This window comes from Solanum tuberosum, unplaced genomic scaffold, assembly GCF_000226075.1.
Source record: "Solanum tuberosum cultivar DM 1-3 516 R44 unplaced genomic scaffold, SolTub_3.0 scf00271, whole genome shotgun sequence".
In the NCBI taxonomy this organism is placed as follows: domain Eukaryota; kingdom Viridiplantae; phylum Streptophyta; class Magnoliopsida; order Solanales; family Solanaceae; genus Solanum; species Solanum tuberosum.
In genome coordinates this window covers 551,249-569,170 of record NW_006239192.1, presented here as the reverse complement: position 1 = coordinate 569,170, position 17,922 = coordinate 551,249, and the positions used below count along the sequence as shown (strand labels likewise).

Below are 17,922 nucleotides of genomic sequence, written 5' to 3'. Positions count from 1 at the left end.
GGTAAGTGGTGGTGGGTGGTGGACGGTGGTTATGGGTATAATGAAAAGGGAACTGTCACATCCCTAACTGATGACTAGAAGACAAAATGGTACTTCAATTAAGTATGAAAATAACCTCACTTGGATATATAAAAATACAAAAAAAAAGATGAAAGGATCATTAAATTGGTGATCTCATAGGTAAGTTTAAACATCGTATGCATATGTTGTTTTCAAACTCAAGATATTTAATATTCTCTTTTGCTATAACTGGAAGAACTAATGCTTTGGAGAAAAGTAGGGAGAAACATAGACTCTGGTTTGTATATCTTCAAATAGGTTTTTCAACTTTCCAAATAGAAGGGAAACAGATCTTGAACAGTTTATATGCTGTAGTAAACAGATCATTTTTGACAAGACATTGCACCCTCTGTCTTACACATTCTTTTTGAATTATCTACATTTAATTATTGGAAAAGGTCTCCACCACTGTACCAGAAAGTTGAGGTCAGCTGGCCCTATCTACACATGTGCATAGATAAATCCAAAAAAATCAATTTCCTAGTAATTTAAACCAAAATAAAAGAAGAGCATATGTGGATAATAGATGCTAAATGTCCCAGGCAAACCTTCTACTGATAAGAACATGTATCACAGGCTTTGCAGAGATCATGTGCTACTATATCAAAAGCCACCCACTTGAATTATAATTAGGCAAACCCATCGGTAGCCCCCTAAAGTTGGCACCAAGTATCACGTAGACACCTTAACTAAGTGATGTTCATTTTAGACACCTCACGTAGGGTTTCATTGTGTTGTTTTGACACTTTTTAACAATCAGCCAAAATATATAATGTGTGTGTTACACTCGCAAATGACATGTAAAGTAACGAATAAAATGACGACATTTGTCATTCGTATTCAAAATAATTATTAACTAATGAATTTTGAATAAAGATAAAAATGACCAATGAATCAATGACATGTGGCATTTTTTTCAAATAATTTTAAAAAAAAAGAGGTTTGACCAATTAAAAAAAATGCAGAAGCAACCCACCCCCACCACGCCACCCCTGCTGATCGTCATCTCCCAAAAAGTTTTAAGATTTGGAAGTGGACGGTCATATCTCTGCTTTTCTTTTTTTGGTTTATTTTTTATTTTTTAAATTCTTTACTTAACAATAATTTGTGAGTTAAATATAATTTTCAATCACCATTTACTTTATTTATTCAGATCTGAAAAATATTTCCACCCTTTGTTCACCAGAAAAATGGAGATCCACCACCGCCACTATTCTCATTCTCTCTCCCTCCTTCTATTCTACTAAATCGTATTTTATCTAAAATTAAAATTATCAAACTTTTTCAATATTTAAATCTTAAAATGGGTCTGTTCCTAAACTTCTAATGGATTTGAATAAAAAAGTCAAACCTCCATGGAAGGAGTTTAAGCTTGAAAAATGGTGGGAGGTGGTGACTTGAGAAATGAAGAGAAAAAAAAAAAAAAAAAAGGCTAAATCTAGACTTTCACGCGTCATTGTTGAGTGTATCACACTCACTTTGACATGTCACCAAAAAGTGTTAAAATGACATAGTGGAACCCTATATGAGGTGTCTGAAATGAACATTGTCCAGTTGAAGTGTCCAAGTGAAACTTAGTGCCAACTTTAGGGGGCCACCGATGGGTTTGGTCTTATAATTATGTTAAACATTCATGTACAGATAATGATAAATAAGAGAACTCAAGAACTTGTGGAACCTGGGTAGGATATTTCTCACTACATGTACGAGTCGCTACCCACTCTTCCAGCAATGCCTGCATGAAAGACACAACTTTGTCAAGAAGGTAAGACATGGTACTAAATATGAAAGCAGTTTTACTGCCTCAATCCTGCTTTAGGCAATGGATAATAATTGAGGATGATAATAATGGACTCAATTTCATTGCATATTGTATCAGCATCAGGAAGGAGACAATTATATTTTTTTGGGTAGTTTGTACACATAGCTCAGTTGCAGGTAACTTTGACTTGTTTAATCAATGTGTAGTTTTGAAAATAAAGGATGCTGTATAGTGATAAACCTATAAATGATTTGGTATGTTCCAAATGAAAATTGCACTGCAAAAGAGGGGGAGGAGGGGAGGGAGTCAGACAATATTATGGAACATCCCACTATTATTGCATACAATTGAGGTTCTCGTAAATTATTGGAAGCAGAAGTAGTAAACTCAGGAAGTAAAAGACTCCACATATATAAATGGTTGACTATTTCCATTTTGCTCTTCTGAAAATAGATAAATCTTGCTTTAGTGGTTCTCTCTAATTAACCCCATCTCTTCCTGTTATTGACTGACAGCCAATAATAAATCAAACAATTTAACTTTAAGAATGTAACAACTGAGAAGTTCAACGAGGAGCACTTCACTACTTCAGTCAATGAATAAATCACATGAATCTTATAGTTTACATTATTCTAATCAGCTAGTACATATATCCCAACCTCATTGCCCCATTGCCTTTTCCTTTCAAAGCTATCCATGGAATCTTGCTTAGTAGCTGTGGTGGACTAGTGTGAATGCAATGTATAAGATAACCAACATGAAAAGCATATTTTTTACTTCACCATTTAACAGGAAAAAAAAAACCACTGTGATCCCACAAGTGGGGTCTAGGGAGGGTAGAGTGTACACAGACCTTACCCCTACCATATGAGGTAGAGAGGTTGTGTCTGATAAACCCTTTGCTCAAGAAAAACATTAAACAAAAAAAATGTTGAGCTATTGCATGAAGCTAGTTTAACGTAAATTGAGACATCAGTTTACAGTAAATAAAGGAGGAAAGGACAGTTGGGAGAAGTACTAGGGACATGAGTAAGGAAGGATGTAGAAGGTAAACTTTGTCGCTCAAAATAGAAGGTGGAACTGGGTACATTGAAGGGAAGATAATATCTTAAATCTCTTGACTTCAAACAGACTAATGCGCAGATTAGTAAGAAAACAATAGCTGTTCCAAACAGGTACATATAGTTTACAGTAAATAAAGGAGGAAAGGACAGTTGGGAGAAGTACTAGAGACACGAGTAAGGAAGGATGTAGAAGGTAAAATTTGTCGCTCAAAATAGAAGGTGGAACTGGGTACATTGAAGGGAAGATAATAACTTAAATCTCTTGACTTCAAACAGACTAATGCGCAGATTAGTAGGAAAACAATAGCTGTTCCAAACAGGTACATATAGATAAACTATATTTTACTTTGCCATCTCGAAGAAAAGGCTTAGAGAATTTGGATCAGCTCTTTATCTTGATCTATTTTAGAGAAAGAAGATATAATGAAAAAAAAACTGGAGATTATATAGGATAAATAGACATTTAAGGTAACCACCTTATGGTCAAATTCGGCCATCCGTAGAACTATAGGTACAATTATTGGTTGAGCACCAGATTTTTCTCTTTTATGAGAAGGATTTTGGTCTGCTCCTGAATCTTTAACTTTTTCACCTGCATTACCAGACAGGCAGTGAGGAAGCATCAAAGGAGAGAAAAAATAAAGAAAGAACCCACACAACCCTTCCCCCAAAAAAGCAGCTTGAGTAGCTTTTAGTGGAGATGGAAAAACTAGCAGAAATGCAAAGGCACGTACCCCTATTTTCAGAGATTTCATTAACAATGTCCAAGGATTTCAGAGCAGTTGTGAGGTTGTTTAACTCAGAAGTTTTCCCTGGTTCTGAATTCATATTGCAGTCACTCTGACTGTTGTGTCTAACATTAGAATTGCTTTTCTGTTGTAATTCATTCTGTTCTTCCACCTTCAGAGATTCTGGCCCTGCTTGGTTTGCTGGAGAAGCTGGTGGCAATTTATTCTCTTCATCCATAAGGTAAATACTAGGATCTAGGTGTATCCCCTGCCATTAATATACCATCCAACTGGGATCACTCAATGTTGCATTATTTTTAAATTTGAACTGAATGCAAAACCAAAAGGATTTTCGACATTCACCACCAATTGCAAATAGTTGATGTGATACAAAACTGTGATGAATCCTCTAATTACTACTGCAGCAACAAGGATGAATATACTCTTCTTTTTTTTTGGAGAAAGGCAACATGACAATGATGAATATACTAGAATGGACTATGCTATGCATGCTCATGTGTCAATACATATTATTTCTTTCGCATAAAATGCTTCCTGAACTGCACTACTCTCTCTTCGGGTATCTTTCTTTTCAAGAAAAAAATAAGGTAATCTCATTATATTTAAGGCACAATGGGGGTATTGTGTTAGAAAATTATATTCAAGTGTGCTAAGAGCTTCATTGTCTCTACCTAAAGGAGCCACTGAAGTTTACCATATGATCAATTTCATTTACACGTTCAGACTTAGACCAATAAGACAAAAGGTACAAAAAAGATATTTAGGCTGATACACCAATGAGTACTGCCTTCAGATGCATTAGTTGTTTTCCTTACCTGCATATAGAATCCGCCTATGAGATTGAACTATGAAATTTGTTTTCCATAGATTTGAATTTCAGAGTGGTTATGCAAAAGGATATCCAGCTGAACCATATTTCTCCAAACACTATTTCCTCACCAAAGAAACCGGAAAATACCAATTTATGTGGTCATAAACCTTCTTTGTGCCCCACTTACATAGCAGGCTGGGATTTTCATTTGATTCTCCCATCAAGACATTCATTCCACATCCATCATGTCCAGGTGTTCATAACCCTTTGCTTATTTATTGTTTCAACATCATCTTCTTCAAAGGGTCTTTTGCAACCACTCATTCTCTTCCTAAGAGACATTAAGAATCTCCTTCTCACACATCGCTCTCCTGCCTGCTCTTTCATATTTAACTCTTGATAGAACCTCAGCAATTTTCTGTTTAATCCTATCTGCTTCCTCGACAATTGTCCTTTCTATCATGAGCTTATAATTTGTGCTGACGTTATTGGCATCAGCCATTTTATAGATAAGCTTTGCTTTTTGTCACCACTTTGCAGCCAGGAACAAGTTTTTACCTATTATCCCTCTCCTCGATACAATCCCCCTCTGCATTTGCTAACTTTTCCTTATCACCTTAAAGGTCAATTCTCTATTTGGTTTCATCATCAGTTAGACTGTATGACTTAGCTTCTTTTTTCAGTTCTTTCTAGCTTGCTCCAATTTCCATCTCCCTCATTTCTTGGCATTTTTCAATTGACTGGCTCAAATCTTTTAGTAACTCTTTGAGAAGCTTCAGCTTTCAGGTGATTTCAAAATCAGCTCTGCCTTTTTGTATTGTAAGATGCCACCAATCTTTAACCAAATCCATAAAATCATCTTTCTATTGTATAGGGAAGTAGTGCAGGAAAGTATTAGATTCTTCTTTGTTGTTAAGTAGATCCCTTGTAAGTTTATTCCTTCCTTTGGTGGTGCGGAAAGTTTGGATCTATAAGGAAATCTTGAAACTCACAATATATAATTGTAAAGGTGTGTGGTAAAAACACTTCCTTTAATATCAGCATCTTTAACCAAATCCATAAAATCATCTTCCTATTGTATCAGGAAGTAGAGCAGGAAAGTATTAGATTCTTTTTTGTTGTTAAGTAGATCCCTTGCAAAGTTTATTCCTTCCTTTAGTGGTGCAGGAAGTTTGAATCTATAAGGAAATCTTGAAACTCACAAGTTTATAATTGTTTACGTATGTGCTAAAAATACTTCCTTTAATATCAAGCATGTATATGCAAGCAAAACATTGGTGCTAATAAGTTCCTACCGAGTTTTATAGGTAAGACATGGGAAAGTATGCAGGTTTTCACAAATTCTCGTGTTCATCAATCAAAATTTAAGCATTTCAAACTTGAAAAATGAACCATTTCTATTCCCAAATGCACACTCTAGCAAGATTTGTTTATCATCCAATACTGGGATCACCCAAGCTATTGTTTTCCTGAACAAATCATCTAGTTCAGTAGAAAAGGAATATTTCTATCCTGAACGCAGCTGGTCTGTCTTCAACTCTTATTCTTGTGAACTTACTACCTAAAAGTGCAGGATTAGTTAGATCCAACTCTGAGATGAGATTGGATAAATCTTTGATGGACCATGTAACCCAAGTATTATTGGACTTCTCAACTTCAAACCTAACAATCCGATCTAATCACCCATTATTGCACAATCCTCTCAGTGCCTCCAATTCCTACCACATATCCCTTCTTTCATCAAAGGAATGTGGTCCATACTCCCCCGTGTAAATACCCGTGCATAATCGGATCAAGTGATGGACCGAATAATGAAGATGGAACGATCATCTTTCATACTTTCTTTGGCAGACTTTGCTCTTTTGTCCAATTAAAATCCCACTTTGGCCCCATGGGCTCCCGGTACTTACATCAGTCACCCATCAGTTGCCTCATACTTGCCTAGTTGCCTTGTTAGTCTACTGTCCATTTACTTATCTTGGAGCTTTGGAGGAAATAATACATGTCAAAATTTTATCTTCAATGTGGACTATTTCCCTTTTATTTACCCCCTCACATTTCAGCAAACAATTTCAATCTTCATTTGGGTACATAACATTGACCTTTTATAGTTGCTCCAATCTCCTTCGTTCCCATAATTTATAGGAAACTCCAACTCTTTAAGCTCTTCCTAACCTTTTTGGTTTGAGATAGAACCACTCTTATGACCTCTTTTTTAAACCTATTAACAGAAACCCCAAAGCTTACTAAGCCTCAGAATATTCTTTCTTACCCACTTTGACATTTGATTTCTTCCAACTGATTTCTTGTCACATGCAGCTGATAATGCTTTGCCTGCACAGTGTACCAAGGTAGAAACTCTTCTGATACTGCTATAAAGCAGATTCACCAATGATTTCTCTGGGACTTCCTCAATCTCTCTTCCCTCCCCTCCTTCTGATCTCAAATGTAGATGCACCAGAAGAACTTGGGTGGAGATTTATCCTTCTCCCAGATTCTCTCTCCTTCTGGATGTCAAATAAGGTAATTGTGCACTTTCACATCATTTCCTTCCCGATCATAAGTTACAAAGTGATTGCCACTTTTTCTATTATTGACGATGCATAACCACATAAATGAGCTCAAACTGTGTTATCTGACAAGAAGCCCTCGTTTTGATGGTGCAAATGAAAGTCCAAACTAGTTAGTAACAAGAATAAGATAGACATTTTTTATAAAGCTTTTTGTATACAAAGAACAAGAACAAGATAGACTTAGAATCAGAAGACAACACTCACAAGTCACATCGATATCAGATGCATATATAAAGACATCAAGGAGGTTTAGAACTACTTAGTTTTTTTGGCAAATCCAAAATGCTAATCTAGAAAATTAGTTCCGATACATCCATAATTTTCTCAAGTGATTGGATGTACAAGTATTATATATATATATATATACACACACACACATATATTAGGAGATAAATCTGTATATAGATACAAAGCACACCCTCTGGGAGCTTTGGAAATAGTCCATGTTTCCTCCGCAAAATTCCTTTTTAAAAAATAATTCGTTCTAACAGAGGTGGGGCTCAATGTAAAAACTTAAGACTTCTAATCTTGAGAACTCATTTCTGCCAGTGGCAATGCTTTCTTCTTATTATTTATTTTTTATTATTTTTATAAGGACCAGTAGCAATGCTTCTTTTCCAATCAAGATGTCAAGAGAGGATTATGAAGAAAGACAGGGAGGTCACACAAGTGTCTATAACATCTAAGCATGACAAAACAAGTGATGAAAAAGACTCATTATGTAGTTTATGGAGGACAAATACCTCAATTATAATTGGTTTTCCATCTTTCATAGCTTTCTTCAAATCACCAGCCAAACCTACAAAAAATTGAGATGCTGATCAAATTCCTTGACATGATCCAAAACGGTTGTTTACAACAAGAATTACCTTTCCTTACTATTCTGCATTCTCTGCAGAATTCGGTAATTAGCTCATCTGATGAACTGAAATCACGTGCCCATACAGGAGAAGATGCCAAAGGTGCACTGACAAAATTACAAGGTATACAAGTATTTGAGCGCCACATGATATCACACTTCTCAGACAACCTTTAGTTAAGCATGAACAACATGACTACCAGTTTTCTGGAAGTAACAGGTAACCAAAATAACTAAATCTGCATTGACAGTTACATACTCTGTTGATGTCCGTAGCAATTCATACACCATGGCAGTCTGAAAAAAAACGCATATAATTGATAAGCAAGCAAGGATAAACAGAGCGCTTGCTCAAAGGAAAAGATAGAAGCAGACCCAGAAAAAATGCAGAGGGATTAAAGAAGAACCTGCAAGACATTTGGCAAGTTCAGCCTCTGTGCAAGTTGGGTAGCAATGGTAGATTTTCCAACACAAGCAGTACCACAAACAAGAATTACCAAAGGCACTCGCATATGGTGAAATCTAAGAACATAAAGATAGCCAAAAAACAGAGGGAAAGCAACATCAAATACTAAATTAGGTCGTTTCAATCATTCCCTTCCTCATTGCTCCCTCCTCTACAAAAATGAATATACAAGAAAATGATCCTCAATAGGAAAAGAAAGGGAAAGTTGACAAAAAAATATCACCAACCTTGTAATCATTTTATAACGGTTTATATACTCTTCTCCGAAACCTCTTCGCTCCATAAGCTGCATGGCATCCAAACAATTCAGTGTTATTTAGCTACGTTCAGAACTTTGAACAACTTCTAACAGAAAGGAAAATCAAGTCACATACTACAAGGTCAACTTGTACAGAAACTAGTATGAGATGTTTGTCGAATTAAGAGAAAGAAATCACAGAAATTAAATGTTTCTTTGGAAAAATCTCTTCATGTATAACTTTTGTGATTGAGGCAATAGGGTTTGCACAGATGTATTATGGCAGTGTTTGTTTTTTCAGACAATCAATAGATAAACGACCTATAATACCCTCAACCAAAGGGTTGGTTCCTGACAGCATAACATGCTTATCAATTTGTGCATCTTAACTCTCCTACACAGGTAATTCAATATAAAACACAAACATCTTTGTGTCAAGATGTAGAGCCAATGGAATAAGCTAAAACATTCACAGTTAAGTATCTTGGATAGTTAAATATTCATGGAAAAATGACTGAACCTCTGTAAAGAATTGGAAACAGAACATAACCGAGAATAAGACATGCGGTACCTTGAACAAGTTTGCCTCCAAATCTGATTGTGAGCTGCATTAAGAAATAATTGTTTAATTACTACGGAGCAAGTCAGGTAAAACTCGATGAGAATAAGATACAAATTTTGATGTCATACACATCGAGTAGGCTGTTGTCAACAAGAAGCTTCTTAAGCTCAAGTGCAATTTTAATAGCCACATGATTTGGAATCTGTAAACGAGAAACAGTGCACATTAACTCCACATTCATACCAAAAGCTATAGATCTGGTAGTAGGCCATCCTTTGGAAATAAGGAAACCTGGGACCCTAACAAAGTAACAAATGACAGCATAATAACCATACATATTGCCTAATTCAAGGAACAGCAGAGTTGTGATGTTAGAATTTTAATAGGAACAGTGTTGGTAAGCGACAACTTTAGTCATCGACTAAGAGAAGCAGCAGAACTTAAGGTGATACCTAGAGATATACTCCCTCTGTTCATTTTTAGTTGTCCACTATACTAGTTCACTTTTAGCACAGAAAAAAAATATTTTTTTGGTGGTTTACCCAAAGACTATACATCAATTAAAATGGATATTGTGGTAAAATACTCATATTAATCATTGTTTATAAAGGGGCGTGCAAAATCCAAGGTATACAAGTAAAAGTGAACCAGGGAGTACATGTTTGTATTTTTACATGGCAACTGATAAGCTGCTCAAGCCAATACCTTTTCTTCTTCTTTTTTCTCCCATATAATTCCAATTTGATAGTAAATTTTATTTTTTCAACATAGAAAATAAAATCTGATACCTTTGTCAAAAAAAAAAGAAATCTGATTCAATTCATGATATGATAACTTGCTGATTATGAATTTGCATGTGATTCATAATCTGCGAAGAAAGGAAGGATCGATGCTGAACCTTAGTGACTGTGAGCATTCTGCTGAGCAAAAATCTAGAGAGAACATAGTAGTGATCGGCATTGTCACCCAGCCATACTTTCACCTAAAACACAAGCAAGCAAGCAAACAGAGAACAAAATCAAACTAAAATAAAGAAGAAAAAAAGAGTCTGAGACAAAATTGCAGCAATGGAAGGAATATAAACCTTAACGAAATCGTATTTGGAAGAAGCGTTTCGGGTAGAAAATCGACGAGCTGAATGATTAGTTGCGGCAGCATCTTCTTGTTCGTAATCTTCTTCTTCATTGGTGCTAGGGCTTTCTATTACAACCGCCTTATCCTTCTTCATATCTCACTGATAAATATCTCGGGGACTGTGCCCGCCGGGAAGATGATGCCGGTAAATATCGACGGAGAATCTGGACAATCAACTTTACGAACAACTTGTGCTTTGCACATAAAACTTTCTTCGCTTTTATTGAACTGTGTCTGTCGGGTGGGATTCCTTTTGGCTTTAGCGATTAAGAAATATCTTAGGGCATATTTTATAATTTATTCTGTTTCACCTAATATTTATATAATATAATCTTCATGTAATTAATAGGAAATATTTCATGTTATGTGTCATTTTAACGAAAGTATACTTCGAAAGGTAAGAAACTAACAAAGGATTCAACGGTTAGCATGCTAGCTCTTACTAAATAGGAGGCTCCTTTACACCTTTTGGACAGGTGCGATAAATATATTTTAATTTTGTCTTAACTGATATCTATGATCTTTAATTTTAAATGTACAGATACTTAAATGTCCTAAATGGTAAATCATGTGAGATGCATGCATCCTGCATATCAAATCGTATGAGATGCCTGCGTCCTACATATCAAATTGCGTGAGATTTGTCAAGTAAGATGTGTGTCTACTTGTTTAACTTTATGATGATTTAAGTGTCTACTTGTGCACATCATAAGTTAAACGACATAGATGTAAGTTGAGACCAAATTAAAAGGCATGCTTATATATTACGTCTTTTGCGTATAATAAGCACTAACTATTTTACATATGTGTGAGGTATATCGTCACACATGAGGTGAAGAAAAATGTTTGACTGCAAGGGAGATGATCACTCAACGTGTACAACTCGATATACATAGTGCAAGTAAGAATAATTATTAGATTAAACATCTAGGATGTGAAAATAAATTACTTAAATTGGTATTCATGATGGAGAAGATGAGATACAGAACTTACAGTATATGCAGGCAAGTAGAGAACGATTAATTTATATTGTAGTTAAGTCGTCAATCTTCTTCGAAACTACTAATTTGAGCAACATATTCATAATGTGACTCAATTCGCTTATCCCTCCTCGTGTCATGTGCTTGTTAAAAACAACTAATAGAGATCAATTCCTAATTTTTTTGTATTTAAGGACCGTCACTGATTTAATGAAGTTCATCAACTTTTTTGTATCTTTACTTCAGTTCTTATATGGTGTTTCGACAATTGCAACTATGGAGGATATATGCCATTAACACATTTTGGAAGAGTTGATCGTGGCGGAACCAAAATACATATTATAGGTAAGTTGATCATAGAGAGTGCCCCAATTGTAATAGTCTAAATTGGAGTATGAGTAGATGAGTAGTTCCAATTAAATACCAAATGGATCATGTATATGCATGAGCATGAAAAATTATGTCTTACATGTTGCAAGATTGTTGGCTCCATTTGCTTTTGCATCTTATATCAAAATAGGTCTGAAAGAGAAGTCTCAAATAGAAGGTTACTAGCCTTTTTTATCTTCAAGTTTTCGATCCATAAATCTAGTTACCAGGAACTGAAGATGTCAAAAACCCCAAAAAAAATCATTTCGACATAGATGCCATTGATGTAGAAAATTATTCTGGTTCTCGTCTCCTCCACAAATGACATGCTTGCTGGTATGGTTCATATCAAATATGCTTTCACACAATTGTGGAAGGCAGTAGTCATGGCATAAAAGGTGCCAAAATTCTTTATAACATTGTAGATAAGAAAACCCCTTTTAAGAGTTTTTGGGGTTCCAATACAGAAATACATACCATTAAGCTTGACAAAGATACAGCGAGATGGCTTTAGCTGAATGCTCATGAGGTTACAGCATCGAGCTCTATACACTAACTTAGGCCTCTTTCTCCATCTCTACCCTGAGAAAGTGCCGATCTTCGATCCTATAGTTCCTACGTTACATACTTAAGCGACTACAAATACAGGATAATGACATCAAGGCCTCATTGCTGACAGTATTGGAGCAAAGTGTCGCACTGACCTCTTTCATGTGTTAGAGTTCTCATATGCATAAATGAGGAGGTAAAATCTAGTAGAGTCGTCTGAATGCATGATGAGAAAGCCAGTCTATACACCAGGCAGTGACTTCCAGTCGCATGTCTTCTTGAATAATTTATTGTCTGAATGCATGATGAGGAAGCCAGTCTATGCACCAGGCAGTGACTTCCAGTCGCACGTCTTCTTGAATAATTTACTGCCTCTTTTTCGCATGCCAGTTCCCACAAGACCAGCTGAAAGAAGAGATTTTGTGTCTGGTCTCCACTGAAAATCTTTTAGCGTGGAGAACAAGGTAGAAAGTGCTGGACTGATTTCACTATCCTTTATATTGCCACATGATATCACCTTGAGGCTCTGGATCTCCTTCCACGAAAGGAGTGCAGATTCGAGGCCTTCAGTTGTGAGCAGTGAACAGCTTTCTAGGCAAATAGACTTCACTCTCCTGTTGAAAATAACACCAAAATGAAGCTGTGAAACCCAAATTCCTCACATAATGTTATTTAGTTAATTACAGGCCCTTTATTCAAGTGAACTAAAAAGGGCAGCCTGGTGCACAAAGTATCCATTGTTCACACAAGGGGTGTGATGTAGACAACCTACCCTCCTAATGCAAGCATTAGTGGCTACTTCCACGGCTCGAATCAGTGACCTATAGGTCACACGGAGACAGTTACTTTATTGCTGCTCCAAGTGAATGCAAAACAAAATATGATGCCAAATTGCCAGTCAGAACTGAAGCAAGTTCAGTGTATAAAACTCAAAACTGGACCCTTTATAATCCAAGATAGCACACATGATATTGATAAATCAAGCATCAATAATGAATTGAAACATAATTGTCATGCCATGAACATTATGTGTTTTCTCTAACGCAAGATGGAAGCGTATACTCTTTGAGAAACGGTAAGGCTATTTTAACATTAATAACTGAAACACCAAGAGGGTGCATGATTACAAATGCATCTACAAACTGGCCTTAAAAAAACAATCTATCCCCAACACAAATAGCTAAGGAAATCTATCACACTTATCCTTTTACCAAGAAGATAAGATCAAAGGGTATACTATGACCAAAATAAAATGCACTATTACAAGCAAACTATCCTTTCATTTGGTCGTCTACTATACACGAGGGGCGGGGGATGGGGGTTACAGCAACACTAAAAAGTCATTTTTAACAAAAATAAGGAACTACATTTCAAGGTCATAAAACCTAAACACAATAAGTTCATGTATGTCAAATGCATAACAAAATGCTAATCCAGCACGAAATTTTCCAGCAACAGCAAGCAAAGTAAACGAGAACAGAATAATATAACCAATACCTTAGACCAGTGGATAGACTGAACATTTCATTATCCAGTCCCCAACAGTTGTGGAAAATAACCTCTCTAACTTCTTGACATAGTAGAAACAACGTTCTCAAACTCTCCTTATTTCTTAATTGGCATTTCTCGAAATGTAATCTTTCAAGTGTCGGGCAAGATCCTACATCTTCATCAAACCATCCACAATGATCAATACTCTTACAAGACATAAACCTCAAGGTGTTCAAATTTTCACAATAGGAAAGAGCAGACAACCAACCACCCTCCATCCTATGATCACGAAGAATCAACTCTTCGAGCATTTGACAACATTGTGCTATTGCCTTAATCCCTTCATAGCTCCCTTCACAACCACTCAGCTCCAGCCTCACCAACCTCTTACACCCCTGAGCTAAAATAGTCAATCCAATATCAGTAACCGAAGATTTATAAAACCCATCAACATTTCCAATCAATCTCAATATCTGCAAGTTCTGACAGGCCGCGATACCACGAAGAACCTGATCATTACATCTGTGCAATTCCAACACTTGCAAAGTTGGACATTCCTCAGCTACCCCCAACAATCCCAATTCACTAGCATTTACCACCAATAATCGACGCAAATTAGGACACCCACTTGCTAGTATTCTCAACCCCTTATCAATCTCATCAGAAGGCAACACAAATCTTTCCTTAAGAAACCAATCTTTCGCATCAGCATTACAATCCACGTGAGAAGAAAGCAACCGGTTAGAGCAAAAAACACCCGCATTCCCCGGTGAAATCAGAGACCCATTAACCAAATCAACATGGATAAGATTCGGGAACCGAATAAACAACCGACCCGAAACAAGGAAATCCCAATCAAGAAGCTTAATCGACCGTACCAGACGACCTTGGAGATAGAGCCAGCGTTTAGATACAAGAGAATTACAATTTCTTTGTGAATCAGGGAGTTTAGAGAGAATAGAAAGAAGTATTTGATCAGAAAGAAGAGAAATTGGATCGGATACAAGTGACGGAAGAGTGAAATCTAGGGATTTGCGAAGTTGTGGAGAAGGGGATGAAGATGGGGTTTGCTTATTGGACCTGGATTGAAGATGCATAGTGAAAAGGACATGATTGAGTGCTTTCTTGTTCTTGAGCAACAAATCATTCCAGCTAGGAGATGGTGGCCCTTTCAATGGTGACCTGAAATTTGATTTTTCAGGTGAAAACGCCATTGTTTTCTTAGCAGCCAACAAGAAACACCATGAAAGGTCTGGTTGTTTCACTCAAAATCTTGCATAATTTGTTGTCAAGCTCAGATGTAATCTACGAATACTATTTCTTCCTCCTCTTTCTACTCCCTTTGTTTTTTCGTGCAAAGTAGTTTAGGAAAATTTCGATATTTGAGTCTAACGGATTTGTAAGGAGTGGGACCGGGTCTAGGCATCCAAGAATTTGAATTTGGGTAGATGGGGCCCACTACAGGAGTTTTGGGGATTTTTCCCGTTTGAAAATGGGCCACTTTTTCCAAATTATAATTTACAAGTTCGTTCGTATTGTAAAGCCAATGTGCTAAAGTCCAACATATGGCACTTCCTATAAATGGATGGATGAGCTACCCACCCTTTCAGTCGTTATTCTAATTTGAAAGCATAAAGTACGGAAATCTCAATAATTTGGACGCTAATTATATTTTATCGTAAAAAAATTTCAAATTATTTTTTTAGAACTCGTGGATACATTACATAAGTTATGTGTTGGATACATAACTATAAATCATAGTCATATTGATTTAGGTTTGAAATAATTGGGGTTATGTATCAACATTCAATAATAACATTTTGTACTAGATATATTGTACACAGACAAAGTTGTAATGTATCTGATAGAGATGGAGTAATGTATTCTGATATTAAGAGAAAGAGAAGGAAACGGGGGATATTGTAATTAATTCAAATGGTAGGAATTTTCAGAGATTATCTTATCTTAAGTCATGTAATTACGTAATATTTCAAATTTTAAAAAAGGATAATTTTATCATTTTGCAAGGAAATAAAAAGATTAGCATATAAATTATTGAAAAAAAATAAAATAGGGTGCAAATAGCTATAAAGAACATGTTTTATAGGTGTAAAAATTATGCAAAGAAAGATTTCTCAAGTATCAACTTTCCCTAAAAATCACAATAATTCTCACCCAAATAATTTATTTTGTAACAAAAAAATTTATCCAGTTTTATCTATGTACCATATAAAACGTCTTTTTTTAAACTTAAAGACTTTATGTGATACATAGACAAAGTTAAATTACATTTTTTTTAGGAAAAATGGTCCAAAGTACCCCTTAACCTTTATTATACTATGTGGTTATTTATACCTCACCGTCTACAAACTTGTCACATGTACTCTTCAATTAGATAAGAAATCCTAAATCAAGTAATATTATCCGATTTCAATTAAAATAACCTGATTTCTTATTTTTGTCCGAATTCGACCCACTAAACTAAATAAATTCATACTAAATTAAATCTTCAAACTCATCTCTCTAATCTTCTTCATCTCCTTCCTCCAAAGCCTATGTAAACTTCTTGTATTTATGAGTTATGACAATATCATAATTTCCTCATCCCAAATTAGCGATGGGGGCACAAATTTTCTCAACAAATATATTTTGTAATATTGGTCTTTTTCATTTTAAATCTGACCACCAAAGTACCATCACAAATAATCACAATGATAAAGGCACAAACATAATGAGACATTCTCTAACCCCCACCATATTCTACAAAAATGAATTTAATAATTCATGAGATTCTTATATTTAACGTACCTATAATATTGTAGAATAAAAAATAGTCATTTGTGGGGTTCGTTCTCCCCTCTTCAATTTTCAATGAGTAATATATAGTCTTAATCTATCATTTGTTCATTTCGGTCAACTTAAAACTTAGTTAATTCTTCAATAGTATATATGCTAAAACTGATCGAAGGCACCTTGTTGAAAGAGAAAATATGACCCTCTTTGTTTGGATTTATTCAGTTCAAATCATATATTGAATTTTTTGTATAGGGCTATAAATTCGCCTCTAAATTTACAAAATATAGTTATAGCTTTTATATTTAGGAAACGTGTCAACAATTTGTATTCGTGTGCAAGTAAAATATATTATATTTACGTGCATAATAAGTTATATATTCACATATATACAGTATTTCTACAGCGAAATATATTATATTTATGCGCGTAATAATAGTAAATACGTTATATCCACACGCATAACAATTGTGAAATATAATACATTATATCCCTTGCACTTAATAGGTGTATCTGTGCAAATACAATATCTTTGTCTAATTATATTTGTGTACAAAATAAGTGTATATATTTGTACGTATCCGCTATAAAAAAATCGTAAAACTATTACTATATTATGTGAATTTCTTCACTTAATACTGCTATTTTTAGGTAATATAGGGCATTAGTTTGATCATTGATGAGTCCCATAATATATTTCCAATAAGATTTTGAAAGGTAATTCTTTGATATACCGCACATCCACTTTAAGATATAATCCTATCTCTTCAGTCTCTTCAAAGTAATGGTCGAAAACTCTACTGTTTATTATAAATCATAAATTAGAAAAGTTGTAGAATGTGAGTTACTAGTTTACTTACACTCTGTTTGGATCATTGTTATCCATTGTATTGTATTGTATCGTTACTATATCTACAATGTTTGTTTTGATTGTTATTTAAAATGTATTGTATTGTATTGTTAAATTTCGTTGTTAAGTAACAGTGAAAATCCCTATTTTGTGGAACAACCGATTTGGTGTGTTCTCATTATTACTTAATTTCTTTTTCCAATTAAATATTTACATAATATTTCAAATTTATTCAATCATATATATGATATTCAAGAATATATGAAATTAGTTCTGCATATTTGTCGAACAATATACATTTGCCTCTTGCTTATCCATGATATCTGAGGGTTGCTCCATTATCTATTAAGTATTTAAATATTTGAGAGAGTGTTTTTTTTTATGAAAGTGTTTCGTTTATTCCAAGTCCATCTTTTATATTACAATCCGTCTTTAGCTCTAGTATGTTTCTTATTATCCATAGCTCTGATAGCTCTGATATCCATAGGAAGATGTAACATAGAGCTATGAAAGTGCTTCGTTTATTCCAAGTCCGTCTCTTATTATCTTATGGATATCAGAGCTATCAGAGCTCTGATACCGTTTTTTATGTTACATCTTCCTTCCTTTATA

At 35.0% G+C, this 17,922-nt stretch overlaps 2 protein-coding genes across 2 annotated transcripts in view; both read right to left on the bottom strand.

The window, feature by feature from the left end:
* The window catches only part of LOC102593840 (uncharacterized), a 13,720-nt gene extending 3,166 nt beyond the window's left edge, over positions 1-10,554 (bottom strand). The window contains exons 1-12 of the mRNA XM_006358182.2: positions 10,229-10,554; positions 10,043-10,126; positions 9,273-9,346; positions 9,154-9,187; positions 8,572-8,630; positions 8,286-8,400; positions 8,138-8,175; positions 7,889-7,986; positions 7,763-7,818; positions 3,621-3,882; positions 3,363-3,478; positions 1,739-1,795 (exon numbers count right to left, since the gene is read on the bottom strand). Coding sequence (XP_006358244.1) covers positions 1,739-1,795; positions 3,363-3,478; positions 3,621-3,882; positions 7,763-7,818; positions 7,889-7,986; positions 8,138-8,175; positions 8,286-8,400; positions 8,572-8,630; positions 9,154-9,187; positions 9,273-9,346; positions 10,043-10,126; positions 10,229-10,372 — 1,137 coding nt within the window. The 5' untranslated portion in view covers positions 10,373-10,554. The remainder of the gene's footprint in view (positions 1-1,738; positions 1,796-3,362; positions 3,479-3,620; positions 3,883-7,762; positions 7,819-7,888; positions 7,987-8,137; positions 8,176-8,285; positions 8,401-8,571; positions 8,631-9,153; positions 9,188-9,272; positions 9,347-10,042; positions 10,127-10,228) is intronic.
* Positions 10,555-12,011: 1,457 nt separating this feature from the next.
* LOC102593520 (F-box protein At5g51370-like) lies at positions 12,012-15,138 on the bottom strand. Its single transcript, XM_006358181.2, has 2 exons — positions 13,674-15,138; positions 12,012-12,790 (listed from the first exon to the last, which is right to left on the bottom strand). The coding sequence occupies exons 1-2, from the start codon at positions 14,879-14,881 to the stop codon at positions 12,496-12,498; spliced, it is 1,503 nt and encodes a 500-aa protein (XP_006358243.1). The 5' UTR covers positions 14,882-15,138; the 3' UTR covers positions 12,012-12,495.
* Positions 15,139-17,922: the final 2,784 nt, after the last annotated feature.